At 41.0% G+C, this 23,316-nt stretch overlaps 1 protein-coding gene across 2 annotated transcripts in view; it reads left to right on the plus strand.

Annotated features, from left to right (window-relative positions):
- Window positions 1-23,316, plus strand: part of AKT3 (AKT serine/threonine kinase 3) — a 313,971-nt gene that overhangs the window by 283,629 nt on the left and 7,026 nt on the right. For both annotated transcript variants that reach the window (XM_041751210.1, XM_041751217.1), the window contains one exon: window positions 20,455-20,557. In XM_041751210.1, the coding sequence (XP_041607144.1) occupies window positions 20,455-20,557 (103 nt within the window). The remainder of the gene's footprint in view (window positions 1-20,454; window positions 20,558-23,316) is intronic.

Here is a 23,316-nt window from a genome sequence, read left to right on the forward strand (position 1 = left end):
CAAAGTTTTAAAATCCCTCAAATTGGATTAAAAACAAAATATAACAAGATGTTCCTTATAAGAATGTCTCCTAAAACAAAATTACACAGAAAAGTAGAAAAAATAAGAGGATGATTGGAGATTTAACAGTCAAATATTATAAACAACAATAGTAACTTTGGGCGAAGTTGATTTCAGTATATAAGTATGAAATGTGAAAGGTCATTTTGGCATAATGTACAATATTCTCCAAATAGTAGCATCTACAAGCACAAAACACTATCAGAAATGCCAGAGGACTTGGTAGAAAAACAATTTATTGCTCAATGTGGCAGAGGTTTTAGCTGACAAGATCTAGCTTGTGGTTTTGTTGATTTTCTTCGTCAATTTTTTTTTTTCAGTTTCATTGATTTCTGCTCTGGAACTTATTTCTTTTCTTATCACAGATTTTATTTGCTCTTTCATTTCTAGTTTCCTAAGCTGGAACCTTAGATAATTACTTTAGATCTTTCCTTTCAAATAAATACATTCAAGTGCAATAAATTCTCCATTAAGTTCTGTTACCCCATGAGTCTTGATAAGTTGTACTTTCGTTTTCATTTAGTTGAAAATACTTCTCCTGGGACTTCCTACTTGACTCATACATTACTTAGAAGTGTATTATTTAATCTCTTAAGTATTTGGGGGTTTTGAGCTATCTGTCTCTTACTAATTTCTAGTTTAATTCCACTATGGTCTGAGAGCATTCCCTTGAATGTCTGTTCTTTTAAATTTTTTAAGGTATGTTTTTTAGCCTAGGATGTGACCTATCCTGGTCAGTGGTCTATGAGCTTGGGAAGAATGTGTATTCTGCTGTTGTGGATGAAGTGGTCTGTAAATGTCAGTTGGATCCAATTGGCTGATGGTGTCTTTCAGTTCAATGATGCCCTTGCTAATATTCTTCCTGCTGGATATGTCAGACCCTTATAAAGGGGTGGTAAAGTCACCAAGTATGATAGTGAGTTAATCTGTTTCTTCTTGTAGCTCTATCAGTTTTTGTCTATTGTGTTTTGATACTCTGTTGTTCTATGCATACACATTAGCAATTCTTATGTCTTATTGGAGAATTGGCCAAGTTATCATTATGTAATATCCCTCTTTATCTGTGATAATTTTCCTTACTCAGAAATCTGCTTTGAAAAAAAAAAATCTGCTTTGTTTGAAAATAGTGCAACTACTCCAGCTTTCTTTTGCCATTAGCATGGCAAGTCTTCCTCCATCCCCTTTTAATCTCTTAGTGTCTTTACATTTAAAGTGGATTTCTTGTAAATAATACATAATCGATTCTTTGGTTTTTATACACCTTACAGTCATTGTTTTTGTTGGTGTTTTTAGGCCATTGAAATTTATATATTTTTTTAAAGATTTTATTTATTCATGAGAGACACAGAGAGAGAGAGAGGCAGAGACACAGGCAGTGGGAAAAGTAGGCTCCATGCAGGGAGCCTGATGTGGGACTGATCCCAGGTCCCCAGGATCAGGCCCTGGGCTGAAGGTGGTGCTAAACCGCTGAGCCACCTGGGCTGCCCAAGACCATTGAAATTTAAAGTGATTATTACCACAGTTGGATTAATATCTGCTATAACTGTTACTGCTTTCTAGTCATTGTCCTGTTCTTTGTATCTTCTTGTGTGTTGTACTCTTTTTCTGACTTCTCTGGTTTTAACTGAGCATTTTCTAAGACTATTTTTTCTCCTCTTTTAGCATCTCATATTTTTTTTACATTGTTTTAGTGCTTTTCTTTAAGTTTTCAATATATATTTATAATTAACTGAAGTCCTTCTTCAAATAATACCATACCATTTCATAGTGTAAGTACCTTAAAGCAGTATTTCTAATTCCTCCTTCCTGTCCCAAGTAACATTACTCATTAATTTCACTCATCCATAAGCTATAATTGTTGTATATATTATTGTATTATTATTTCAAACAAACTGTTACCTGGTAGATTAATTAAGAATAAGAAAAGGGGGGCACCTTGGTGGCTTGTCAATAGTTAAGTGTCTGACTCTTGATTTTGGCTCAGATCATGATCTCATTGTTGTGAGCTCAAGCCTCACACTTGGCCCTGCACTGAGCATGGAGCCTCTCCCTCTGTGCCTCCTCTACCCACCCCTGTCCTTCTCTCAAAAAAAAAAAAAAAAAAGAAAAAGAAAAAAAAATATTTTACCTCTGTTGGTTCCTTTTCTAGCTTTCTTCCTTTCTATAGAACTAAGCTTCTGTCCTGTATCATTCTCTTTTTTTCTGATGGCTTTTTTTTTTTTTTAACAGTTTTTGCAAGGTAGGTCTGCTGGTGAAAAATTGCCTCAATTTTTGTTTGTCTAGGAAAGTCTTCATTATTCCTTATTTTTGAAAGCTAATCTTCCTGGATACAGAATTCTAGGTCATTGTTTTTATCTTTCAATATTATGTATTTTACTGTATTTTTTTTTCTCACTTACATGGTTACTGAAGAGAATTCAGTATAATTCTTGTCTTTGAACCTCTATAGAAAAGATTTTTGGTGTGCACATGTGTATGTTTCTGGCTTCTCAAAATTTTGTCCTTGTCTTTGATTTCCTGCAATTTGAAGATTTTATTTACTTATTCATGAGAGAGACACAGAGAGGTAAAGACATAGGCAGAGGAAGAAGCAGGCTCCCCGTAGTGAGCCTGATATGGGACTTGATCCCAGGACCCTGGGATCACACCCCGAGCCAAAGGCAGATGCTGAACCACTGAGCCAATCAGGTATCTCATTTTCCTGTCATTTAAATATGATATGGTGTAGATTTGGGGATCTTTATCTTGAGTGCTATTTTCTGAACTTAGAAGATATGTGTCTTGGTGGGTAGCACTATTTTTGGAAAATGCGTAGTCATTATTGCTTCAGTATTTCTTCTCCTTTCTCTCCCTGTCATATTCCCATTTATAATACCTTTTATAATTGCTTAATGATTTTTGAATAGTCCATTTTCATATATTCTTTTTCCATTTCAGTTTTTGAAGTTTCTATTAACATTTCTTCAAGCTCACTGAATCTTTCCTTGGCCATGCTCTGGTTATTAATGAGCCCATCAAAGGCATTCTTGATTTCTCTGATGGTGTTTCTTTATTTATAGCATTTCCTTTTTATTCTTTCTTAGAGAATTAATTACTTTACTTATAGTACCCATATGTCCTTACATGTAGTGCAGTTTTCCATTAAAAAACCCTTGCTGTGGGATCCCTGGGTAGCCCAGTAGTTTAGCACTTGCCTTCGGCCATGGGCATGATCCCAGAGTCCTGGGATCAAGTCCCACATCGGGCTCCCTGCATGGAGCCTGCTTCTCCCTCTGCCTGTGTCTCTGCCTCTCTCTCTCTCTCTCTCCCTGTGTCTCTCATGAATAATAAATAAAATGTTTTTTTTTAAAAAAAACCCTTGCTGTATTTTCATAGAGGAATTAAATTCCAGTCTGATAATCCCAGTATCTCTTCCATATCTGAGCCTGGTTCTGGTGCTTGCTTCTTATTGTGAAACTGTATTTTTTTTTTTTTTTTTTTATGATAGTCACAGAGAGAGAGAGAGAGAGGCAGAGACACAGGCGGAGGAAGAAGCAGGCTCCATGCACCGCGAGCCTGATGTGGGATTCGATCCCGGGTCTCCAGGATCGCGCCCTGGGCCAAAGGCAGGCGCCAAACCGCTGCGCCACCCAGGGATCCCCAAACTGTATTTTTTTTTTATCTTTAATATGCCTTGTAATTTTCTGTTGAAAGCCAGACATGTACTGGATAAAAGAAACTGAAGAAATAGAGGTAAACAGGTTTTGAGTTGAGGTCTTATGAGTTTTTCAGGCTAGTTTATCAGGATAACCTTAGTAGTTAATCAGGTTAAACTGATTTGCTAGTGCTAGTCCCTTTTAGGAGATACTTCAATTTGTATGCCTTTTCTTTTTTCTTCATTATTGCACTGACTAGGATCGCCAGAACAATGTCATAAAGAAATGGTGAGAGCAGACATTTAAGTATTACTAATACGAGGGAAATAGCATTCACATAGCCCCTACTAACTAAGGTATTAGTTGTAGGGTTTTTTTATGTGCATCATCTCTCAGATTGACAAAATTTTCCACTATTTTTATTTTCTGAACATTTTTGGATGCTGGATTTTGTCAAAATGCTTTTTTTTTTTTTTTTTTTTTTTTTGGAGAGAGAGAGAAGGGCAGAGGGAAAGGGAGAATCTCAAGAAGACTCCCAGCTGAGAGTGGGTCCCCTCACAGGGCTTGATCCCAGGACTCTGAGATCATGATCTGAGCCAAAACCAAGAGTCAGGTGCTTAACCAACAACTATGCCAGCCGCCAAGGTGCCCCTAGGCAGCTTTTATCATAGATTCTAATAAGATAAGATGATAAAAAAAAATAAGAAAAAGAAATAAGGGGTATTTGATTTTTAAAGGAAAAAAAAAAACCTTAATAGATCTTTGATAGTGGAATATGTAATAATTGCATTTTGTCTTATTTTAACAGTGGAATACTATACTGAATAAAAAAATGAATAGGTTGGATTTATAAGTATCAATTGGTAAATTGATTTATTTAAGTATTTATTGGTAAATCTCAAAAAGACATAAATATAAAAAATCAAGTTACATAAGGTATTTAGGGAATGATACCATTATTGTAAAAACTGAAAATGAACTAAAGAAAATTATCTCTCTCATAGCCTATCTATGGGAGAAAAGTACATGCAATGATATAGAGCACCACAATATTTGCCTGAATTATATGTAATTGTAGTTTTGGGGGATTAAAAATGGGTCAACAGGGATGCCTGGGTGGCTTAGTGGTTGAACATCGGCCTTCGGCTCAGAGCATGATCCCGGGGCCTGGGATTGAGTCCCACATCTGGTTCTCTGCACAGAGCCTGCTTCTCCCTCTGCCTATGTCTCTGTCTCTCTCTGTGTGTCTCTCATGAATAAATAAATCTTTTTTTTTTTAAATGGGTGAACATTAATGAGGAGAAAGCAATAGAAATAGAAATAGAAAGCAATAGGTATGCAGCTGCATCTCCATGTTTTATATCTTAAAAATATCCAGAAGTGTGAAACTATCTATGACTGAACATAACATCAGTCAGATTTAGTTGTTTTATATTATTTTCTATTCTTTCCTTTATGTTCAAAATAGTTCTTTTTAAATTTTGTAAGTGCAGCGGGAGGTAAAAGAAATGGAAGCACCAAGCGTAGTCTCCTCAAGAAAATGGAAGAATAATGAAGGAAGGAGTAGGGGTGAACGGGGAAACAGCCTACAGAAGGGATTAGATTTTAGATTTGGCCTTGCTCTTGTGTTGGTCTGTCCCTGGGGGAAAATCCAATCAGGACTCTGGAAGTGGAGGTGCATGGAACAAGGTAAGTTTCTATGCAGACAGCAAGATGTATTGTAATATAGAGATTGTAGGTGCGAGACTGATAAACATGGGGAAAGTGAGATAAGAACAAGCAAGACTGTGAGGCCTTGCCAGAGGGCTTAGTCTTCACAGAAGAGGTGGGGTGCCTTCTTGGTGACACTGATGGGAAAGAAAGGGAAACGCCCTCTGAGGCAAATGTTTTTATAACTATTTGGTCCTGAAGCTGAGGTAGTAGTTCCTGCCTGAAGGCCCTGCCTTCTTTCCAGGAGTCCTGCCTTCTTAGAGTGAGAAGAAAATATGAAGCCCACGTTAACTGCCTGAGGAGAGGGTACTGGGGGACCCTCATCAGGGCCAGGGCAGGGGCGCCAGCCAGTGTGTGGTGGGGGGAGGGACCAGCCGAGGCAGAAGATTACAGAAGTTCATAGAGACTGCTGAAGCTCTAGTCTTTGTAAGGAAAAAACAAACTACTATAAAACATGAAAACCACGAAAGGGGCTTTTAGGGAAGATAGATTTGGAATCTTTGGTTCATTGTGATCTTACGAGAATCTTACCTCATTTTGATCTACCTTTTACTTATCACAATTGTACGTACTTGCCAGAGATTCCCTGAAGAAAAGAAAACTTGCTTTTGTTGTGCCCAAGATTGCGAATCCGAGAAACCACCAAGGAGCCAACACCGATGCAAGCGCATGAGGGTTTATTAGCAAGCTCGAGCTTGGGTCCAAGTATACCCGACACAGCCCAGCAGGGACTTGGACCCTGAAGTGGGTTACAGCTGGATTTTTTATAGGCTGGTCTAGGGGATTTTTAGAAGGAGTGGAGGAATTTCTCAAGTTCTGTTTACATTCTGATATGGGGCTTTCAAGGGCATTGAGCTCTGTTCTCATTCTAATATGTGAATTTCTACCACAGGCGTGGGCTCTGTTGTCTTTCTGATATGGGATTCCCTGGCGAGGACATTCTGCAGTTTTTCCTGTAAAGTTCAGCTCTTATTCACAGGGGCCTAAGATGGCTGTACTTGTGCTAATACTAAACTTTAGGTGGGATGGCCTTAATTTTTCTCGGCCTCCACAGCTTTTAGAGAGTAATTTAGGTACTTCATAATTTATTTTGGTCACTCATTTGATACTCATTTCAGTGAAATGGCAACTGTTTAAATGGGCAATTATATTCTAGTCCCTAGTGGGAGGAACAGAGCCGGGCCTGAATGAAATAATGCTTGAGGGGGGTGGGGAGGAAGGGTCACCAGGATCTTCCACACCTTATTATATGAGTTTAAGTCTTTGGCTCCTTCCTTACGCTTCTGTGTTCCAGTTTGAATATTAACCTTCACCTCTGTCCGGATGCTAAATTAGAACTTTAAGTATTTGTTATCTTTTTCCATGTTCACCCTTTCAAATACTCTTCTTTTTTTTTTTTTTTTTTTTCTTAATTAAAAAAAAATATTGTTTTTGCTGAGCTCTGATTCACTCTATAAAGTGTACACATAAGTGGATGTTGTTATTGACCCGGGGTCCCTGGTGCTGCTGTGGGAAGCAGAGCAAGTGCTCCTCTCTCATCATTCCTTCTTGAAGACCCAGTTCCTTTCTGGTACACTCCCCTTCAGTCTAAGAAACTGAGAAATGAGGATTTCTCAATAGTGCACGTATGCTGCCAAGGAACTTGTTTTCTTTATCTGATGGTGTCTTTATTTTGCCCTCACTTTTGAGGGATATTTTCACTGAATATAAAGTCGTAAGCTGATAGTTTAGTGAGTGCTTATTCAATTATGTGTTCCTTTGTAAATTATGTGTCATCATTTCTCCTGCTGCTTTCAAGATATTTTCGTTTGTGTGATGGCTTTAGAATAAATCACTGAGTAGGCTGAGCTACATTTTCCAGAATTCTCCTGTAAGATTCCAAGAGCAGAAGTGAAGCAACAGCCACTGGTAGCTCCTGCTCTTGTGGGTTGACTGTTAGCTCACTTCCCCAGGGCTGACCCTGAGGCAGGGGTGAGGCCTGCATCTGCTCCTGGTCCCCCTGTGAGCCCGGTCACCTCTGCTACTACTGGGCCAGCGTGCATGTTCAGCCTCATGATGCAGGTCCCCAGCTTGTGCAGGAGTGCCACACCATTGAGGTCCAAGGTGGTGACCATGACATGGATTTCAGCCATCCTATGGGCTCCAGTTCATGCTTCTGGGTTTCACATAGCTCTTCTCCCTGCTTTACATGCATCCTCCCCTCCCACCTCCTGTCCCATGGATGCCAAGCTCCACATGTCCTTAAACATGAAGACAGCAGCCTCACAGAGACTGTGTGGCCAGCCTCCTCCCTAAGTTGATTGAGTTCAGAGCCCCCTAATCCCCTTCTCTGCCCTCTCTTTTTCTTCCTCCCTCTTCTTCCTCCTTCACTCTCCCTCTCTCTCCCTCTCAGTCTCTGTCTCTCTTTCACGCACACGCACACACGCGCACACACACACACACACACACACACACGCACACACAGTGTTTCTGCTTCTCTGTTTGAATCCTGACTGAGATTTGGTTTTCAAACTAGACTGTTTGTAGCTGAGGTTTTCTTTGTATTTATCCTACTTGGAGTTCTCTGAGCCTTTTGAATCTCTTACCTTTCACTAACTTTGGAAGAATTTTAGCTATTATTTCTTGAAATATACTTTTTGTCTTATTGTCTCCTTCCTTTATAATTCCCATTACAATACCTTTGACCCTTTGACATGATCCCACAGATCTTTGAATTTCTGTTCATTTTTTCCCAGTTTTTGCCTGTGGTCATCAGATTGAATTGTTTCTATTGATAAATCCAGTTTACTGACTCTGCTGTAATCTTTAAACTGCTGTAAGCCCATATGGTGAATTTCTTATTTCAAATGTATTTTTCCATTTTAGATTTTCCATTTGATTCTCCTTTTTTAATAGTCTCCATTTCTACATCTCTTTAAGCATTAGGAACATATTTTACTTCACATCATTGAGTGCAATTATAAAATCTGCTTTTGAATTTTTGTCTGCTAATCCCAAAGTCCAGGCCTGGTTCACATCAGCCTCCCTCATTGTCTCTTTGTGGTACGTGGGCCATCTTCTGCTGTTTGTTTTTATGTTGAGTCATTTTGGAATATGTCCTGGGCATTGTGACTGAGACACAATAGGGCCTCTGAAATCTATTAGATTACAACAAGAATATTGATTTTTTTTTCTTTGTATTTATGGACAGTTTATGATGGCTTAAGTCAAACTGCAGCCTCTTTGTCCTCCCCAGTGAGTGTCAGTTAAAATTTGAGGTTGGTTTCTTCAGACATCCCTAGAGAGCTCAGTCTGCCCTGAGTGTGCATGGCTCAGGGAGTCAGCCAGAGACCTGGGCAGACTGTATTCAGAATGTGGCATTCTCCCTCCTTGCTCCCCTACTTGAAGCTGCTGTGCTTCTCCCAAACCTTCATTCTTTGTGATGTAAGACTGTAGATGTCTCATCCAGATTTTAACCCTGTGTGGTATAGACTGGAGCTAAGAGCCACAAAAGTGGGGAATTCATTCAGGACCATTCCCTTCTTCCTACTTTCAACTTCCTTCCAATACATACCTGTTTCCAGTTGCTTCCCAGAACGTTCTGATTTTTTCCTGAGTTTATAATTATCTGCAGGAGGGTGGATCCAACAGGAGCTGCTTGGCTATTAACAGAAGCAAAACTTAGTATTTATTTTTGATTATGCATTATTGCAAGTCAAACATAGTCTTGCTTCTGGTGACACTTTTTATTCATGCAAAGAAGTACCCCCCAAATTCACATTTGTGCAGCCTTCCAAAGAATGTGTGTAGGTTAAAGAGCTTTTTTAGATGCTATGAATTAGCAGTGAATGTGTGGTTATTTCAGTGCACCTCCCAAAGATAACTCGGCTCTTCCCTTGTTTGCTTGTGCCACCTCTTAGTAACAGACTCAGACTCTCCTAGAAAATGTGCAGTTTGCATCACCTTTTGTCTTGAGTGGGCCACAATCACTGCAAGACCAGAGGACCTCATATGACTGTTTTACACTGGTAACTCACCATTTACTGCTCATCCACTTTGTAGCAAGGGTTAGGAGTGTGCTGAGCATCTAAAGGGAAGATCCATGTCCCCAAGTTGCTCACAGTTTAGTAAAGGAGGCACAAATTAGCAGACTATTGCATTTGTGTGACCTCAGGGCTGAATTACAAGTAATTGGAATTAGAGGCACCTGCGTGGCTCAGTAGGCGAAGCATCTGCCTTCGGCTCAGGTCATGATCTCAGAGTCCTGGGATTGAGCCCCACGTTGGGCTCCCTGCTTAGCGGAGAGTCTGCTTCTCCCTCTGCTTCTCCCATGGCTCATGCTCTTTCTCACTTGCTCTCTCTCAAACAAATACAAATCTTTTTTTAAAAAAAAGTAATTGGAATTTTATTTATATTCTTATGCTTTTGGATAACCGACTAGTATGAAAATTTGGGGCCTCATTTTTTTCATTTTAAAATGAGGGGATTGGATTAGATCTACAAGATTTTTCAATGGAAATATTTTATAATTCAGTTAAAAATGTGTTGAAAAGAAGAGGTACTCAAAACCCCACTTCTTTGTTCTTCATAAGGATTTGGGTATGTTGAATCACTTAAGCTATAGCTTCACTGAGAGGTGCCAGAATTAGCAGGTAGTGCTGCTTGTTATAGCTCCCATCCTGTGGTTCTGCAGCCTAGCTGGCCTGTGCACACCTGCAGGGGTCCTTGCATGCATAATCAACTTAGGAAATATGCATGTGTGTTTAGGTCCTCTTATGCCTTACCTCCCTCCTTTTACCCTTGTTGGGGGCCAGCACAGCTTAGCTCCTGCCTTTGGGATTCTTCATCCAATTCTGGTTAGTTTCCACAAATCCATGAATGAACACTGTGACAGGGCCATAGGAGCTCCTCACAAATCCAGATTCTTTCTGCCCTCAAATTGAACCTCCACATTTTCCTGCTCAGCTTTTAAATTCCCTACTTTCCTTCTTCCTTTGCCACCAAAATCTTATCCCCAAGCCCAGAGGCACTCAGATCACTGGGTCCTTTGTAGATGTTGGTCTGATGTAATCATGAGAGAGTGGCTGTGATGGTGGTGGGAAGGTGGGCACAGGGATAGGTTCTTGGTCATCTTCATGGAAATATGATATGGATGTCGTTGGAAAAATACTATAAATCTCGTTGGGAGCTTTATTATTACTGTATCTTTTTCTGTATTTTAGGTTTAGACTTTGACTAAGTCTGTACAAGTCTGTACAAGGCAGTACTGTGACTGCCTGGGAGTCTACTCATATTTTACAGGGTTTTTGTTTGCTTTGGTTTGGTTTTTGTCTATTGATACAGGGTCTTGAGTTTTTTTCAGCTTACACCATTTCTCCCCAGTTTACTTCCTCATTTGTGCCCATGTTCATGAACATTTCTAATCAGAAATACTGACGAGTGGCTGCCACACTGCTGATGCTGGGCCACGCCTGTGCAGTCAGCTGGAGGGAGGATGAACAGTGGACTATTACAGCAGGTTCTTAGTGAAATCCTGAGGCTTGTAAGGGATGCGGCTTGCCCATCGTCACTGCCATAGCAGCAGAGTCTTTTTACTAACATCCCCTGCCTTTCAGAAAGGGCTCTGTTTCACTGATGAAAGTTATTTTACCTCCATAAGCAACTCTTCTCCAAGTATAACTGAGATGCTCAAATGATATGATGTGCCTGTGGATGTTTGTGAGCAGCATCACCTGTCCATAGACCCACAGCCAGCAGAATGTTTGTGAAGCTCTTTTTAACTGAGGAAATTGAGGGCAGCCCGGGTTGCTCAGCAGTTTAGCACCGTCTTCAGCCCAGGGCCTGATCCTGGAGACCTGGGATCAAGTCCCACATCAGTCTCCCTGCTTGGATTGGAGCCTGCTTGGAGCCTGCTTCTCCCACTGCCTGTGTCTCTCTGCCTCTCTCTCTCTCTCTCTCTCTCATGAATAAATAAATACAACCTTTTAAAAAAAATAAATGAGGAAATTGATCAAGGAAAAGAAAGCATGAGTTCAGATTTTGGGGGATTACTTTCAAAGCAGTGCAAACCATGCATACTGTGTGTTAAAAAAAACCTTCTAAATTCCAGCAGGGAAAACAGATGTATTAATTAAACATTTAATGTTTGTTATAGCTAAAATATTCACTTTGCTGAGTTCAACTTATGATATAATATTGGTATATTAGTGTGATACATTCTGTGGGAACCTTGGTGCATTTTTTTATGGGATCAAGGTCAACATTATGGACCTGAATTGCTATTGTGTGGTTTTGTGAAAATGAAGTATAGTTATTTGAGTTTCTGATCATCTTCAAATGTTAATTGGTATTATAAAGCTTAGCAGATAATATACTTAAGTAATGTTTGCCACAGATTTATTAGTTTTGGTAGAAATAAATCCTCTTTCCATATTCTCATTTTTCCTGTGTGTGTGTGTGTGTGTGTGTGTGTACATGCGTGCATGCATATACATATATATACACACATACAAAGCACCATAAAACCAGTTTTTCAGGAGGAGGACCTGGGTGACTTGGTTGAGCATCTAACTCTTGATTTCAGCTTGGGTCGTGATCTCAGGGTTGTGAGATCAAGCCCCATGTGTCAGGCTTTGTGCTGGGCATGGAGCCTGCTTGAGATTCTCTCCCTCTATACTCCCACCTTCCACTTGCACTCTCTGTCAAAAGAAAAACAAAAGCAAAAACGGGTTTTCAGAGGAACAGAGATTAAATAAACTAGAATCGCTATCTAAGCTCAGTTACTCTCTTGAATTGTTTTAATAAGGCAGGATTACAGCAGTAAATTATCATCCATAGTAAATCTAAGCATTCAGTAGTGTTGGCAGTGTGTGTGTTCCCAGGCTTTTTGATCCATATTAGAGTGGTGGACATTCAAACAGGATGACCATTAAGGTTCTGTAGTCACTGTCTGTATCAGCTTTCCCTATAAGTTTCAAGCCCTGCTATTTTTTTAGAACACCAACACTGAAAACAGAAGAACATAGAGACCGGACAATAACAATTGATTTGTTGCTGAGGAAGGTTGGGGGAAGACTGACCCTCAGAGACTTTGGTGTCCATATTCCTCTGCGGTCATTGTAGCCACACCACGAATGGGGACTGTGACCTACTTGAACAAGTTCAGGGGCATGTTTTCTCTGTTCTTTCACTTACACTATGAAGAAACACAGAGTGACTGGGTACCATGTCAAATCTGGTAGAGGGTCAGCATGGAAGGATTTCAGGGGCTGCATTGTTGCTACCACTCTGTGGTCTTGAGGCTGCACAAGGAAACACAATCCTATAAATGCCTCTTCGGTAAACTGGAAGTCCTGAACCCAGCACTGTGATCTTCCTGTTTACATCGTCTGGAACTACATTTCCTGAAAACCAACGAGCTTTTAAAGACAGATACATTCAAGGTTTAATGCATTCATTGTCAGATTCACAGTTAATGGCATCCATTGAGTTAACATATAAAGGTAGCTGAGATTTCCAGTTGCGTGCTTCTGACTCTGCCAGTACTTGTACATTCCTAAATGAGAGTCTGCAGTGTGTCAGTTGGTACAGGAGTGTTTTGAGAGAGATGTCCAGAGCAAGCGAGGGAAAATTAAGATGATACTGGTTTAAAGGCAAAATAGAAAATTAACATTACATAGCACCACAGTCTGGTGCAACTTAACAGAAATTTGTTTCCCCATGGTTCTGGGAACTGGACATTCAGGATCAAGGTACTGGCAAGTCTGGTTTCTTCTGAAGCCTCTGCTTGGCTTATGGATGGCCACCTTATCTATTCCTCCTCACATGGCCTTTCCTCCGTGTGTGAGCATCGAGCATCTGGAGTCTCTCTGTGTGTCCGTATTTCCTCTTCTTACAAGGACATCTGTCAGGTTGGACTAAGGCCCACAGTAACACCTTGTTTTAATGTAATCACTTTTTAAAAGACCCTCTCTGCTGATATAGTCACTGGGGGGTTAGGACTCCCAATAATGTGGATTTGAGGGAGGAGGCACAATGCAGCCCATAAGTATGAATATTTGAAATGTGTTCAGTTGTTTAAAGTGAATGTATGCTCTGGGAAAACCCGTGGCTAGGCATACCCAGGATGGTGTGTGGTAGCACCTCTTTTGGGACCTGTGGCAGTTCTTTGCATGTTCTCTCTCACACTTTTCCCCATGTACATAATTAGGGTTCTAGCTTCCCTGTTAGATTTTTATACTTTACTGTGTTGTCCTCTGCTTCTGTGTGTGAGTTGAGGAGAGAAAATATGCCCCCAGCATGCATGGCTTGACTTTGACTTATGTCTGGAGAAGCACTCAAAAGCAAAAGCATTTTCACACCATGTCTGTCCAGGCACCACACTAGAGAGAGCTTGGGATTTAGAGGTGGAGGGTTGGCTACTCTTGTTGCTGCTTGTATCATCTTTAGCAAGTCATTTTACCAAGTGTCCTCATTTCTTAAAGGGTAGGGCTACATAATAGGAATGCAAGAAAAAATAGACAAATCCACATTATAGTTTGATATGTCAATGCCTATCTCTAAGTAACTGATAGAAGAAACAGAGAGAAAGTCATTAAGGTTATAGAAGACATTAGTAGTTTAGTTGACATTTATAGAACACTACCCGACAACAGAAGAACATTCATTCTTCTCAAGATCACACGGAACATTTGCCATGTTATACCATATTTTGAGCTAAACAACTCTGTAGATTTTGAAGGATTCAAATAATTTAAAGCATGTTCTTTTGAATGAAAAAGGAATAAAATTAGAAATCAAAACAAAGATATATATTATATGTAAATATAACATTTATATTATATAATATATAATAGTATATATAGTTATATATAAAATTATACTTTGCATAATTTTAGCAAGTCAAATAATAAATACAAGGAAACTCTTCAAGTATTTGGAAACTAAGTACAATTTTAAATAATCCATGGGTCAAAGAAAAAAATCAAAAGGGAAAGTAGAAAGTGTTTTGGACTGCCTAAAAATGAAAATAAAACATGTTTTTCTGTGGGATACAGCTAATGTAATACTTCAAGGGCGATGGGTGGTACCAGAGGACAATATTCAAAATGAAGAAAGATCTGAGATCAGTGACCTTATCTTCCATCTTGAGAAACTAGAAAAAGAAGAATGATTTAAAGTCAATGTAAACAGAAGAAAGGAATTAATAAAGATTGGGGCAGCAGTCAGTGAAATAAAAACTGTAAAATTATCGAGAAAATTGATGAAAGGTGGTTCTTTGAGAAGATTAACAAAATTGATAAATTTCTAACCAAAGTGAACAGAAAAGCAAGAAGACAAGTTATTAATATCATGAATGAGAGGGGTAATGTCGCTACAGATTTAATGGATATTAAGTGGATAATAGGAAATAGTATGAAAAATCTTCATGCCCATAAAGTCAACAATCTGAGACGCCTGGGTGGCTCAGTGGTTGAGCATCTGCCTTTGGCTCAGGGTGTGATCCCAGGATCTGGGATTGAGTCCCACATTGGGCTCCTTACATGGAGCCTGCTTCTCCCTCTCCCTGTGTATCTGCCTCTCTCTCTCTCTCTCTGTGTCTCTCATGAATAAATAAATAAATAAAATCTTAAAAAAAAAAAGTCAACAATCTTGCTGAATGGACAAATCCCTTGAAAAATGCAAATTAACAAAAAGAAAGAAAGAAAGAAAGAAAGAAAGAAAGAAAAATGCAAATTACCAAGAAGAACTAGATATCATGAGTAGCCTGGTATGTGTTAAAGAAATTATATTTGTAGTTAAAATGTTTCTCACAAAAAAGACTCCTATGGCTTCACCAGTGACTTTTCCCAAACATTTAAATGAAGAATAGTATTGGTTCTACACAGAGAATTGAAGATAAAAGCAGGATGTCCATTTCATTCTATGAGGCTCACTTAACCTGATACCAAATCAAGCAAAGATAATACAAGAAAACTAGAGACTAATTTCCTTAATTGACATATATGTAAAAATACTTCACATAATTTTAGCAAAGTAAATCAATAAATACAAGGAAAGCACATCATTAACAAGTGGGGTTGATTCTAGAAATACAATATTGGTTTAATATTCAAAAGTCAATCATTATGATTTATCATATCAGTAATAAATATACATGGTTATCTCATTGGATGCAGAAAAGCATTCAAGAAAATCCAACACGCATCTGATTTAAACAAAAGCAAGCAAACAAAAAGACCCCCCCTAAACTAGAAATGGGAAACATCTCTACCCTGATAAAGGACATCTGGGGAAAACTTACCACTAACGTCCTACTGTGGAAAGACTGAGTGATTTTATAAGGTGAAGACGTTTGCTATTCAACATTGTACTGGAGGTTCTGGCCAATGCAGTAAGGCAAGAAAATGAAAGTAAATGTATCAGATTGGAAAGAAAGAAGTAAATCTGTCTTTTCATGGACAATGTGGTTATCTATAGAAAATCAGATGGAATCTACAAAAAAAACTAAGAAAGTTTAACCCATTAGTTATTTGATACAAAGTAAATATGTAAAAGATTGCACCACACAAAAATAATTTATACAGCAGCAACAGACAATCCAAAATAGAGATGAATAAGAATATCACTTATGATAGCAACAGAAATATGAAGTACTTAGGGATGGAGAAAAGATGTGAAAGGCCTTCACACTGAAAACTAAAAAATATTGTAGAGAAATTAAAGACAGCGTAAAGCAATGGAGAGATCTAATGTGTTCATGATTTAGAAGACTCAATATTTTTTAGATGATAGTTCTCTCAAAATGAATACATAATTGAACACAATCCTAATCAAGATGCCAACAGGCTATTTTGTAGAAATTGTTAGGCTGATTCTAGAATTCATATGGAATGGAATGCCAGGAAGTTAGGGTAGCCAAAACAACTTTGACAGAAAACAAAGTTGGAGAACCTGCACCACCCAATTTTAAGAGTAAGTTACAGTAATCAGGACAGCTTGTTATGGACTGGTGGCATCTATTTTTTTTTTTTTAGATTTTATTTATTTATTTATTTATTTATTTATTTATTTATTTATTTATTTGAGAGAAAGAGAGCAGGCATAAGCAGGGGGAGTGCAGAGGGAGAGGGAGAAGCAGACTCCCTGCTAATAAGCAGGGAGCCTGACATGGGGCTTGACCCCAGGGCCCTGAGATCATGACCTGAGCTGAAGGCAGACGTTTAACTGACTAAGCCACTCAGGCACCCCCATCTTTAAAAAAAAAAAAAGATTCATTTGGGGACACCTGGGTGGCTCAGGGGTTGAGCATCTGCCTTTGGCTCAGGGCATGATTCTGGGGTCCTGGGATCGAGTCCCATACCCGGCTCTCCATGGGGAGCCTGCTTCTCCCTCTGCCTGTGTCTCTGCCTCTCTGTGTCTTTCATGAATAAGTAAAATCTTTTAAAAATTTTATTTATTTGTTAGTGTACGCACACACACGTGCAGGTTGACGCAGAGGGAGAGAATCTTAAGCAGACTCCCCACTGAGTGTGGAGTCCGAAGCGAGGCTCAGTCCAACCCCGAGATCATGACCTGAGCCAAAATCCAGAATTGGACACTTAACCAACTGAGCCACCAAGGTGGCCCCTGGACAGATAACATCTTTTATTTACCCACAAATAACCTAAAAATCTAGACCCTTATGTATGATTGACTTAAAATAAAAGTGAAAGATAGTTCAGTTCAATAAATTGTGATGAAACAATTGGAAATCCCATTTGTTTTGTTTTGTTTTTTTTTTTTAATTTGCAGCATATCCAAAGTTATCTCAAAACTGATCACAGCCCTTAAGTGTAGAGGCTTCTGGAAGAAGACACAGGAGAAAAACCTTTGTGGTGTTAGGTTATGCAGAGATTCTGTAGATGAAGGCAGTACATGACCCATAAAGAAAAACTGATGAATCAGACTATGTGTAATTAAGAATGTGTGTTCTTCAGAAGGCACTGTCAAGAGAATGAAAGGAAAAGCCACAGACTGGTAGAACAGTTGCACATCACAAATCTGATTAAAGACCTGCGTGCATATTATGTAAAGAACTCTTGAAACTAATTGACCAAAAAAAAAGATAGGCAAATATTTGAACTGACCCTTCACCAAAGAAGTGAACTCAACAAAAAAGATGATTATTCATTAGGGAAATGTAAATTCCACCCATAGTGAAACACCAACACACACTGGAATGTCTGATAGTGAAAAGACTGACCAAACCAGCACTGGCAAGATCATGGAGCGACTGGAAATTTTGTACACGGTGATAGTAATGTCAAATGAAGTGACTGCCTTGGGAAACAGTCTGGCAGCTTCTTAAACAGTTCAGTGTACATCTAGCATGTGATCCAGCCAGTCCACTCCTTGGTATTTGTCCAAAATAAATGAAATCTCATCTCTGTTCAAAGACTTGGGACACCCAAGAGTCCTAGCAGCTTTATTTGCAATAGCCCCAAACTAGAGGCAACCCAAGTGTCCGTTGACAGGTCATGGATAAACAGATGGTGGCACACCTGTATGGAGTGTTCCCCAGCAATACAGTGGGTGAGCCAGTGACACTTGAAGTGACAGGGATGGACGTTAAAGTAATCATGCTAAATACCAAAAATCAAAGGATACATGCTATATGATTCCATGTACATAAAAATCCAGAAAATACAAACAGATCCATCGTGGCAGAAAACATGTCAGGCGTTGCCTGCCAGGGCATAGGAGGGAGGACAGCCCACAATAGGCTCATGAGAAAACAGACACTTCACCATCCTGGTTTGGGTGATGGTTTCATGGGTGTATACATATGTCAAAATGTGTCAAATTGTACACTCTTAGCATGTACAGTTTGTTGCATATCAGTCATACCTCAGTAAAACTGTTCTTATAAGTCCTCACCATCACAGAGCTTAGGTTTTGTTGGAAGAAGGTATAATGGTGGTAGCAAGGAACAAATATATGTGTTTTGCGCATGTCTGTGTGTGCACATGTAGGTGTGTTGAGTCAGATGTTGAAACTCCTGTGAAGGTAAAGGGAGGCAAAGTGAGGATGAGAGGTGGCGGGAGGGTGGCTGTCGGAGAGTGGGGTCAGGGAAGCCTTCTGGTGCATGGGGGCTCCTGAACAGAGGCTAGCTTAAGCCCCCTGTAACCACTGGAAACTTTCAAGATCTGTTCCAGCTTTTGTTGAGTGTCAGCTACTCTCTCTCACTTAAAGGTTAGCACCTTTCCCCCAAACCTGAGGCAGATTTCTGGTTTTGCCCTCAGAAGGAAGCAGATGGGACGAGTGGGCAGAGGTAAGCACAGCCTACTCCACATGCCCAGAAGCCCACCTCTGCTAAAAAAAAAAAAAAAAAAAAAAAAAAAAAAACATTTCTTGTGGTGAAGTTTTGACCAGAAGGATAAGGAAGAACCATTTGGGGGGCATTTGTAGGATGGGGACCCCAGCCAGAACCCCAGCCTCCAGTCTCCTGTAGGTAGAACCAGTGACCTCTCTGTTTCCAAAGAGGAAATCCCCAAGTTGTCTGGTCCTGATCACCTTTGCTGTTCTTGTATGCTTGTGTGTGGCACACGTGAAATGCATGCCCTTGTGTCTTGAGTGGAAGAGGGAAGATTGCCATCAGCAGAGTGAATGTTTGCATGGCCCAGGCAGTGTCACAGAGCAGGGCCCACATGACAGGAGCTTGGCCCAGGTGAGATCAGGGGAGTGGAAGGAGAGCCATGTTGTTTTGTTGAAGCCACTGCCCATCAGAAGTGGACCCTAAATAGGGTCATCCCCCAAAAAAGTGCCTGCTCCTAACAGAGACTTTAGAAGAGCTGTGTCCTTGGGCAGAGAGAAAGGATGATAAGAGGCCCAGAGATTAAAAAATGCCTTGTTACATGTGCCATAAACCGAGATGCGTGGTCCTTTATTCTAAAACATGCTTTTCCTTCTGCTCACTCCCTGGTTTTTTAAAACATAGTCTGTCTAGAGAATAATGTAAAGATTTTTGCCTTATTATTTAACATAAATTTGGTGACAAGAGTGGGAAAATGTATTGAGCCAAAGCCAGTTGTGTGTTTCTGTTTGTTTCAGTAAAATTTTTATAAAACATACAGATTTCTGTCTCTCTGTTTTCTGTATTTCTGTCTGCTTGGGAGTTTCTTTCTACAAGCAGCATCTCCTGGTCAGCAGGGTACTCATGAGAGCATGGACTGGGACGCCAGGCCCTGGGACAGGACCCCCTCTGTGAACATTGAACCATAGACTCTCTGGCCAGAGCCATGAGATCTAGGAGTCCCATCCCTGCTTCTGCTCATCCCTGCTAGTGAAGGTCACAGAGGCTTGGGCTTCTGTGGCTTTCAGCAGCCCCAGACATCCCCTGCCCCGTACCCCCATGCCGGGTACAACTCTGAGGCAAATGCGTCCAGCCCTGTTCAGTCCTCAGAGTAGTTACTCTGACCCTCTTTTGGATCCTAGTCCCCTTTGAGAATTAGATGCAGCCTTGGGACAAAATGTTCACCTGTGGCTTCAGGGGCTCCCAAGACCCCTGTCCCAGAGCAGGGCAGGCATTAATGCCCATCTCAAGTAAGCGGGTGTGGTTCTTTTCAAGTCCAGCACTTTGTGACCTAGAGAATAACTATCATTAAGTTGTGTTCTTCATAATAAACTGTTGGACCAGGCGTCAGGAAGGAAGATGGGATGAGTCATGCTTTCACTGCATGGGGGAGAGCCTACATTTTGTCACCGGGGTTTGCATCCACATGCTTTGTGTGTATGTGTGTGATTGGGGGGAAATTAGGACTTTGCAGTATCCTCTTTCCACCCTATTCTTTGGTTCTCATTTGTTCTATTTCACATAATCCCTCAAATGTTATACAGAACAACCAAGTACCTCCTGTTCTGTGCTCAGACTGTTGACTGGGAAGCCAAACGCCATGTCTCCTGTACGCAGTGACTCAGCGGTCTGGTCTCTGGCACTGCTGAGTTCATTATTTGCTCTCTAATTTTATCCTAGAAATGAATTTTCCTAAACTGAAATCTGTTAACAGTACTTTCTTTGTTCTGCTTGCAGCTTGTACCTCCTTTTAAGCCTCAAGTAACATCTGAGACAGATACCAGATATTTCGATGAAGAATTTACAGCGCAGACTATTACAATAACACCACCTGAAAAGTGTAAGTAAATTGAATGGGCTGTTGATAATATTCTGATAGAACAGAAGACAACAGCCGCTTTTTTGGTTGGATCTTTTCAATATCAAATTCCACAGTGGCTTACTCCGTTCCACTTAAGAATATGGAGTTAGGAATGTGGAGGTGTCAAAGACAGGTAGCTGAGAGAGAAGTTTAGGGGAGTAAGAAAAATTGTAGACTGGGAATTACCGACTAGCTTGTAGACAACATAGCCCTTCCTTACTGTTCTTTTTTTTTTTTTTTTTTTCCTTCCTTACTGTTCTAATACATTCTTCCACCATCAGCCAGAAGGACCAGAAACTGACTCTTCCCGTGTTTGCCCTACAGTTTACCCACGTGCCCCCTTCTGGTCTCGTGCTTACTTAATAGTTTTTAAAAATTACATTAAATTGAATCACCCTTTTTTAAAATTTAGCTTTGTCTTAATAATATTTGTGAAGACATAGTGTGCCAGTAATTTGTTGAAACATATAAATTAAATTACATGTCTATTAAAACAGTACATTCATGTACCACTTTTGTTCCACGTATACTAGTGTGTACACACTTCGATAAATATCCTAAATAAGGTATCAGATTTAACTAATAAACACTCTCGTACTGATAGAGAACTATGAATCTGTTATCATTAGCTTAGCAATGAGGATAAAATCAATTTTCAGGGTCATATTTGGAAAGCCAAAGATTCCTTCAGGTCATACATCTTTTGGCTCCCAATCCCATTGTGTTAGCTCTTTTTTTCTTTTCTTTAGATCCCCTCCTACTTTTCTTCTCCCTTCTCTCCTTTGTCGAAGTACACCAGTACTTCCAGAGTAGCTAGAAGTACTGGTGTACACAGCGAGTATCCACAAGAGGGAAGGTTGACTCACGATGTCCTTCCAACCACGGATACAGTCACCTGATTGGATGTGGAAAGACAAACCAGGAGCCATCCTGGTCTAGAGTTTTCAACCCGTGGCCTGACAGCAAAGGCCCGTGAACGCACCCTGAGATGAGAAATATGATTATGTCCGCATGTGTGCACTTTTCTTTCCTTAGACTTTCCAGAAGTTAAGGACCTCTTAACTTTCATTTTGGAAGAGAAGAAATTGAAACCCAGAGAGACACTGAGCTTCCCAGGTCGCACAGTTAGCATCAGCAGTAGCTGGGGTGGGATTCCCCAACATGGCCAAGCTGTGAACTATTAACGTGGAAGAGCTGCTCATGGCGTATCCCCAGTGGGACGATGGGCCCCCATGCTGTGTTGTGTGCCATTGCTGACATTTTAGCATCCATCAGAGTAGAAGACAGTGTTGGAAAGCCTGTAGATTGGTGGGCAAGTAGCTCAGGGCTACAGGGGGCTCAGGCCTCGGCACAGTCTCCCCTGGCCCCAGGTGGACTGTGGGGGGTCTCGTTGTCTCAAGTGCAAGGCAGACCAGGGAGGTGTTGGAATGGCCCCTGAGGCTTTCCACTTAAGAGCATTTGCTCGGCCTCATCACTGGGATAGGACCTTAACTGTAATCAGACCCCACCATTCCCCTGCCCACCAGCCTCCAATGGCTCAAACTCTGCACTCTCAATCCAAACTGCTCACACTGAAGTGCACAGCCCTGTTGGGTCCCTGCTCCTGCTCCACCTTGCCATGCACCCCACCCCCCTACCCCACCTGTGATGGGCCACCCCTTGAAGGCGCCGTGCCTTGCCTTGCCTCGGGATGCGTGTCGCCCATTGTCTCTGCCTGTGGTGCTCTTTTCCCTGACATTTGCATGAACAGCTCTTACTCCCTCAGATCTCAGCTTAAATGTCACTTCGCCAGAGAGCTTTCTTTAACCTCCCAGCATCTAAAGAACTGTGCAGCCCATTGGCCAACGCCTCCCCCACCCCTTGATTCTGTACATTGACAACTTGCTGATCTTCTGGTTAACGTGTTTGTTTCTTTGTTTACTGTCTGTGCAACTCAGAGGCCATAACCCTGAGGAGAGGGGCTTGCTTTCCCATTCGCTGCTGGCCCCAGCTCCTTGCTGGGTATCTGGCCTGGCGTCGGTAGTCAGCAAATATGTAGGAAGCGAAGGAATAAACACGTTATGGCAAGGGCCTGTGGTTTCCCGGCCGGGAGGAGGCCCAGTCTTTACAGATGGCACTCTTGCCGGGATTTTGTGCTTCGACTTCCCTCCCTGCATGACGCCACAGTGGCACTGAGAGGGTAAGGTCCCTCAGCCTCGGCCTCTTGGAGGCTGCTCTCTTTGGTAGTAGAGCTATGACATTTGTGGAGTCGTTTAAGACACCTAAACATGTGGTCTCTGGAGTCACAGGGATAGGAAGGCTCCACAAATGCAGAGCCAGAGCGCGTAGTTGCTTGAGAAGGGTAGGAGTCCCATCCTCATGTGGAAGAGAGCCTAGAGGCTGAATCTCAAGGAAAAGGAGCTGAAGAGGTGAAGAGAGCCCGGTGGAGTGACTGTGTCACACCTGGCCCTGCCACTCCCTCCCTGGAAAGGGGGTGCAAGGCTGGGTAGTGTCCCCGAGACCTAGCTGTGCCTGGGAAGCCATCCCCCTGAGAAAGTACCCGGAGTTGGACAGCTTCGAAGAACCCTAGTTTTGGTTTTATTGAAGTGCCGGGTGAACCAGTCTGGAGCATTCTTTGTTCTGGACACACTGCCTGAAGCGTGAGGCTGAGTCCAGAATGACGAACACCCTACAGATGAGAGTGGGTGCAAATCTGGGGTCAGGGGACAACTGATAGATACCGGTAGAGCAGCACCCAC

This window comes from Vulpes lagopus, chromosome 1, assembly GCF_018345385.1.
Source record: "Vulpes lagopus strain Blue_001 chromosome 1, ASM1834538v1, whole genome shotgun sequence".
NCBI lineage: Eukaryota > Metazoa > Chordata > Mammalia > Carnivora > Canidae > Vulpes > Vulpes lagopus.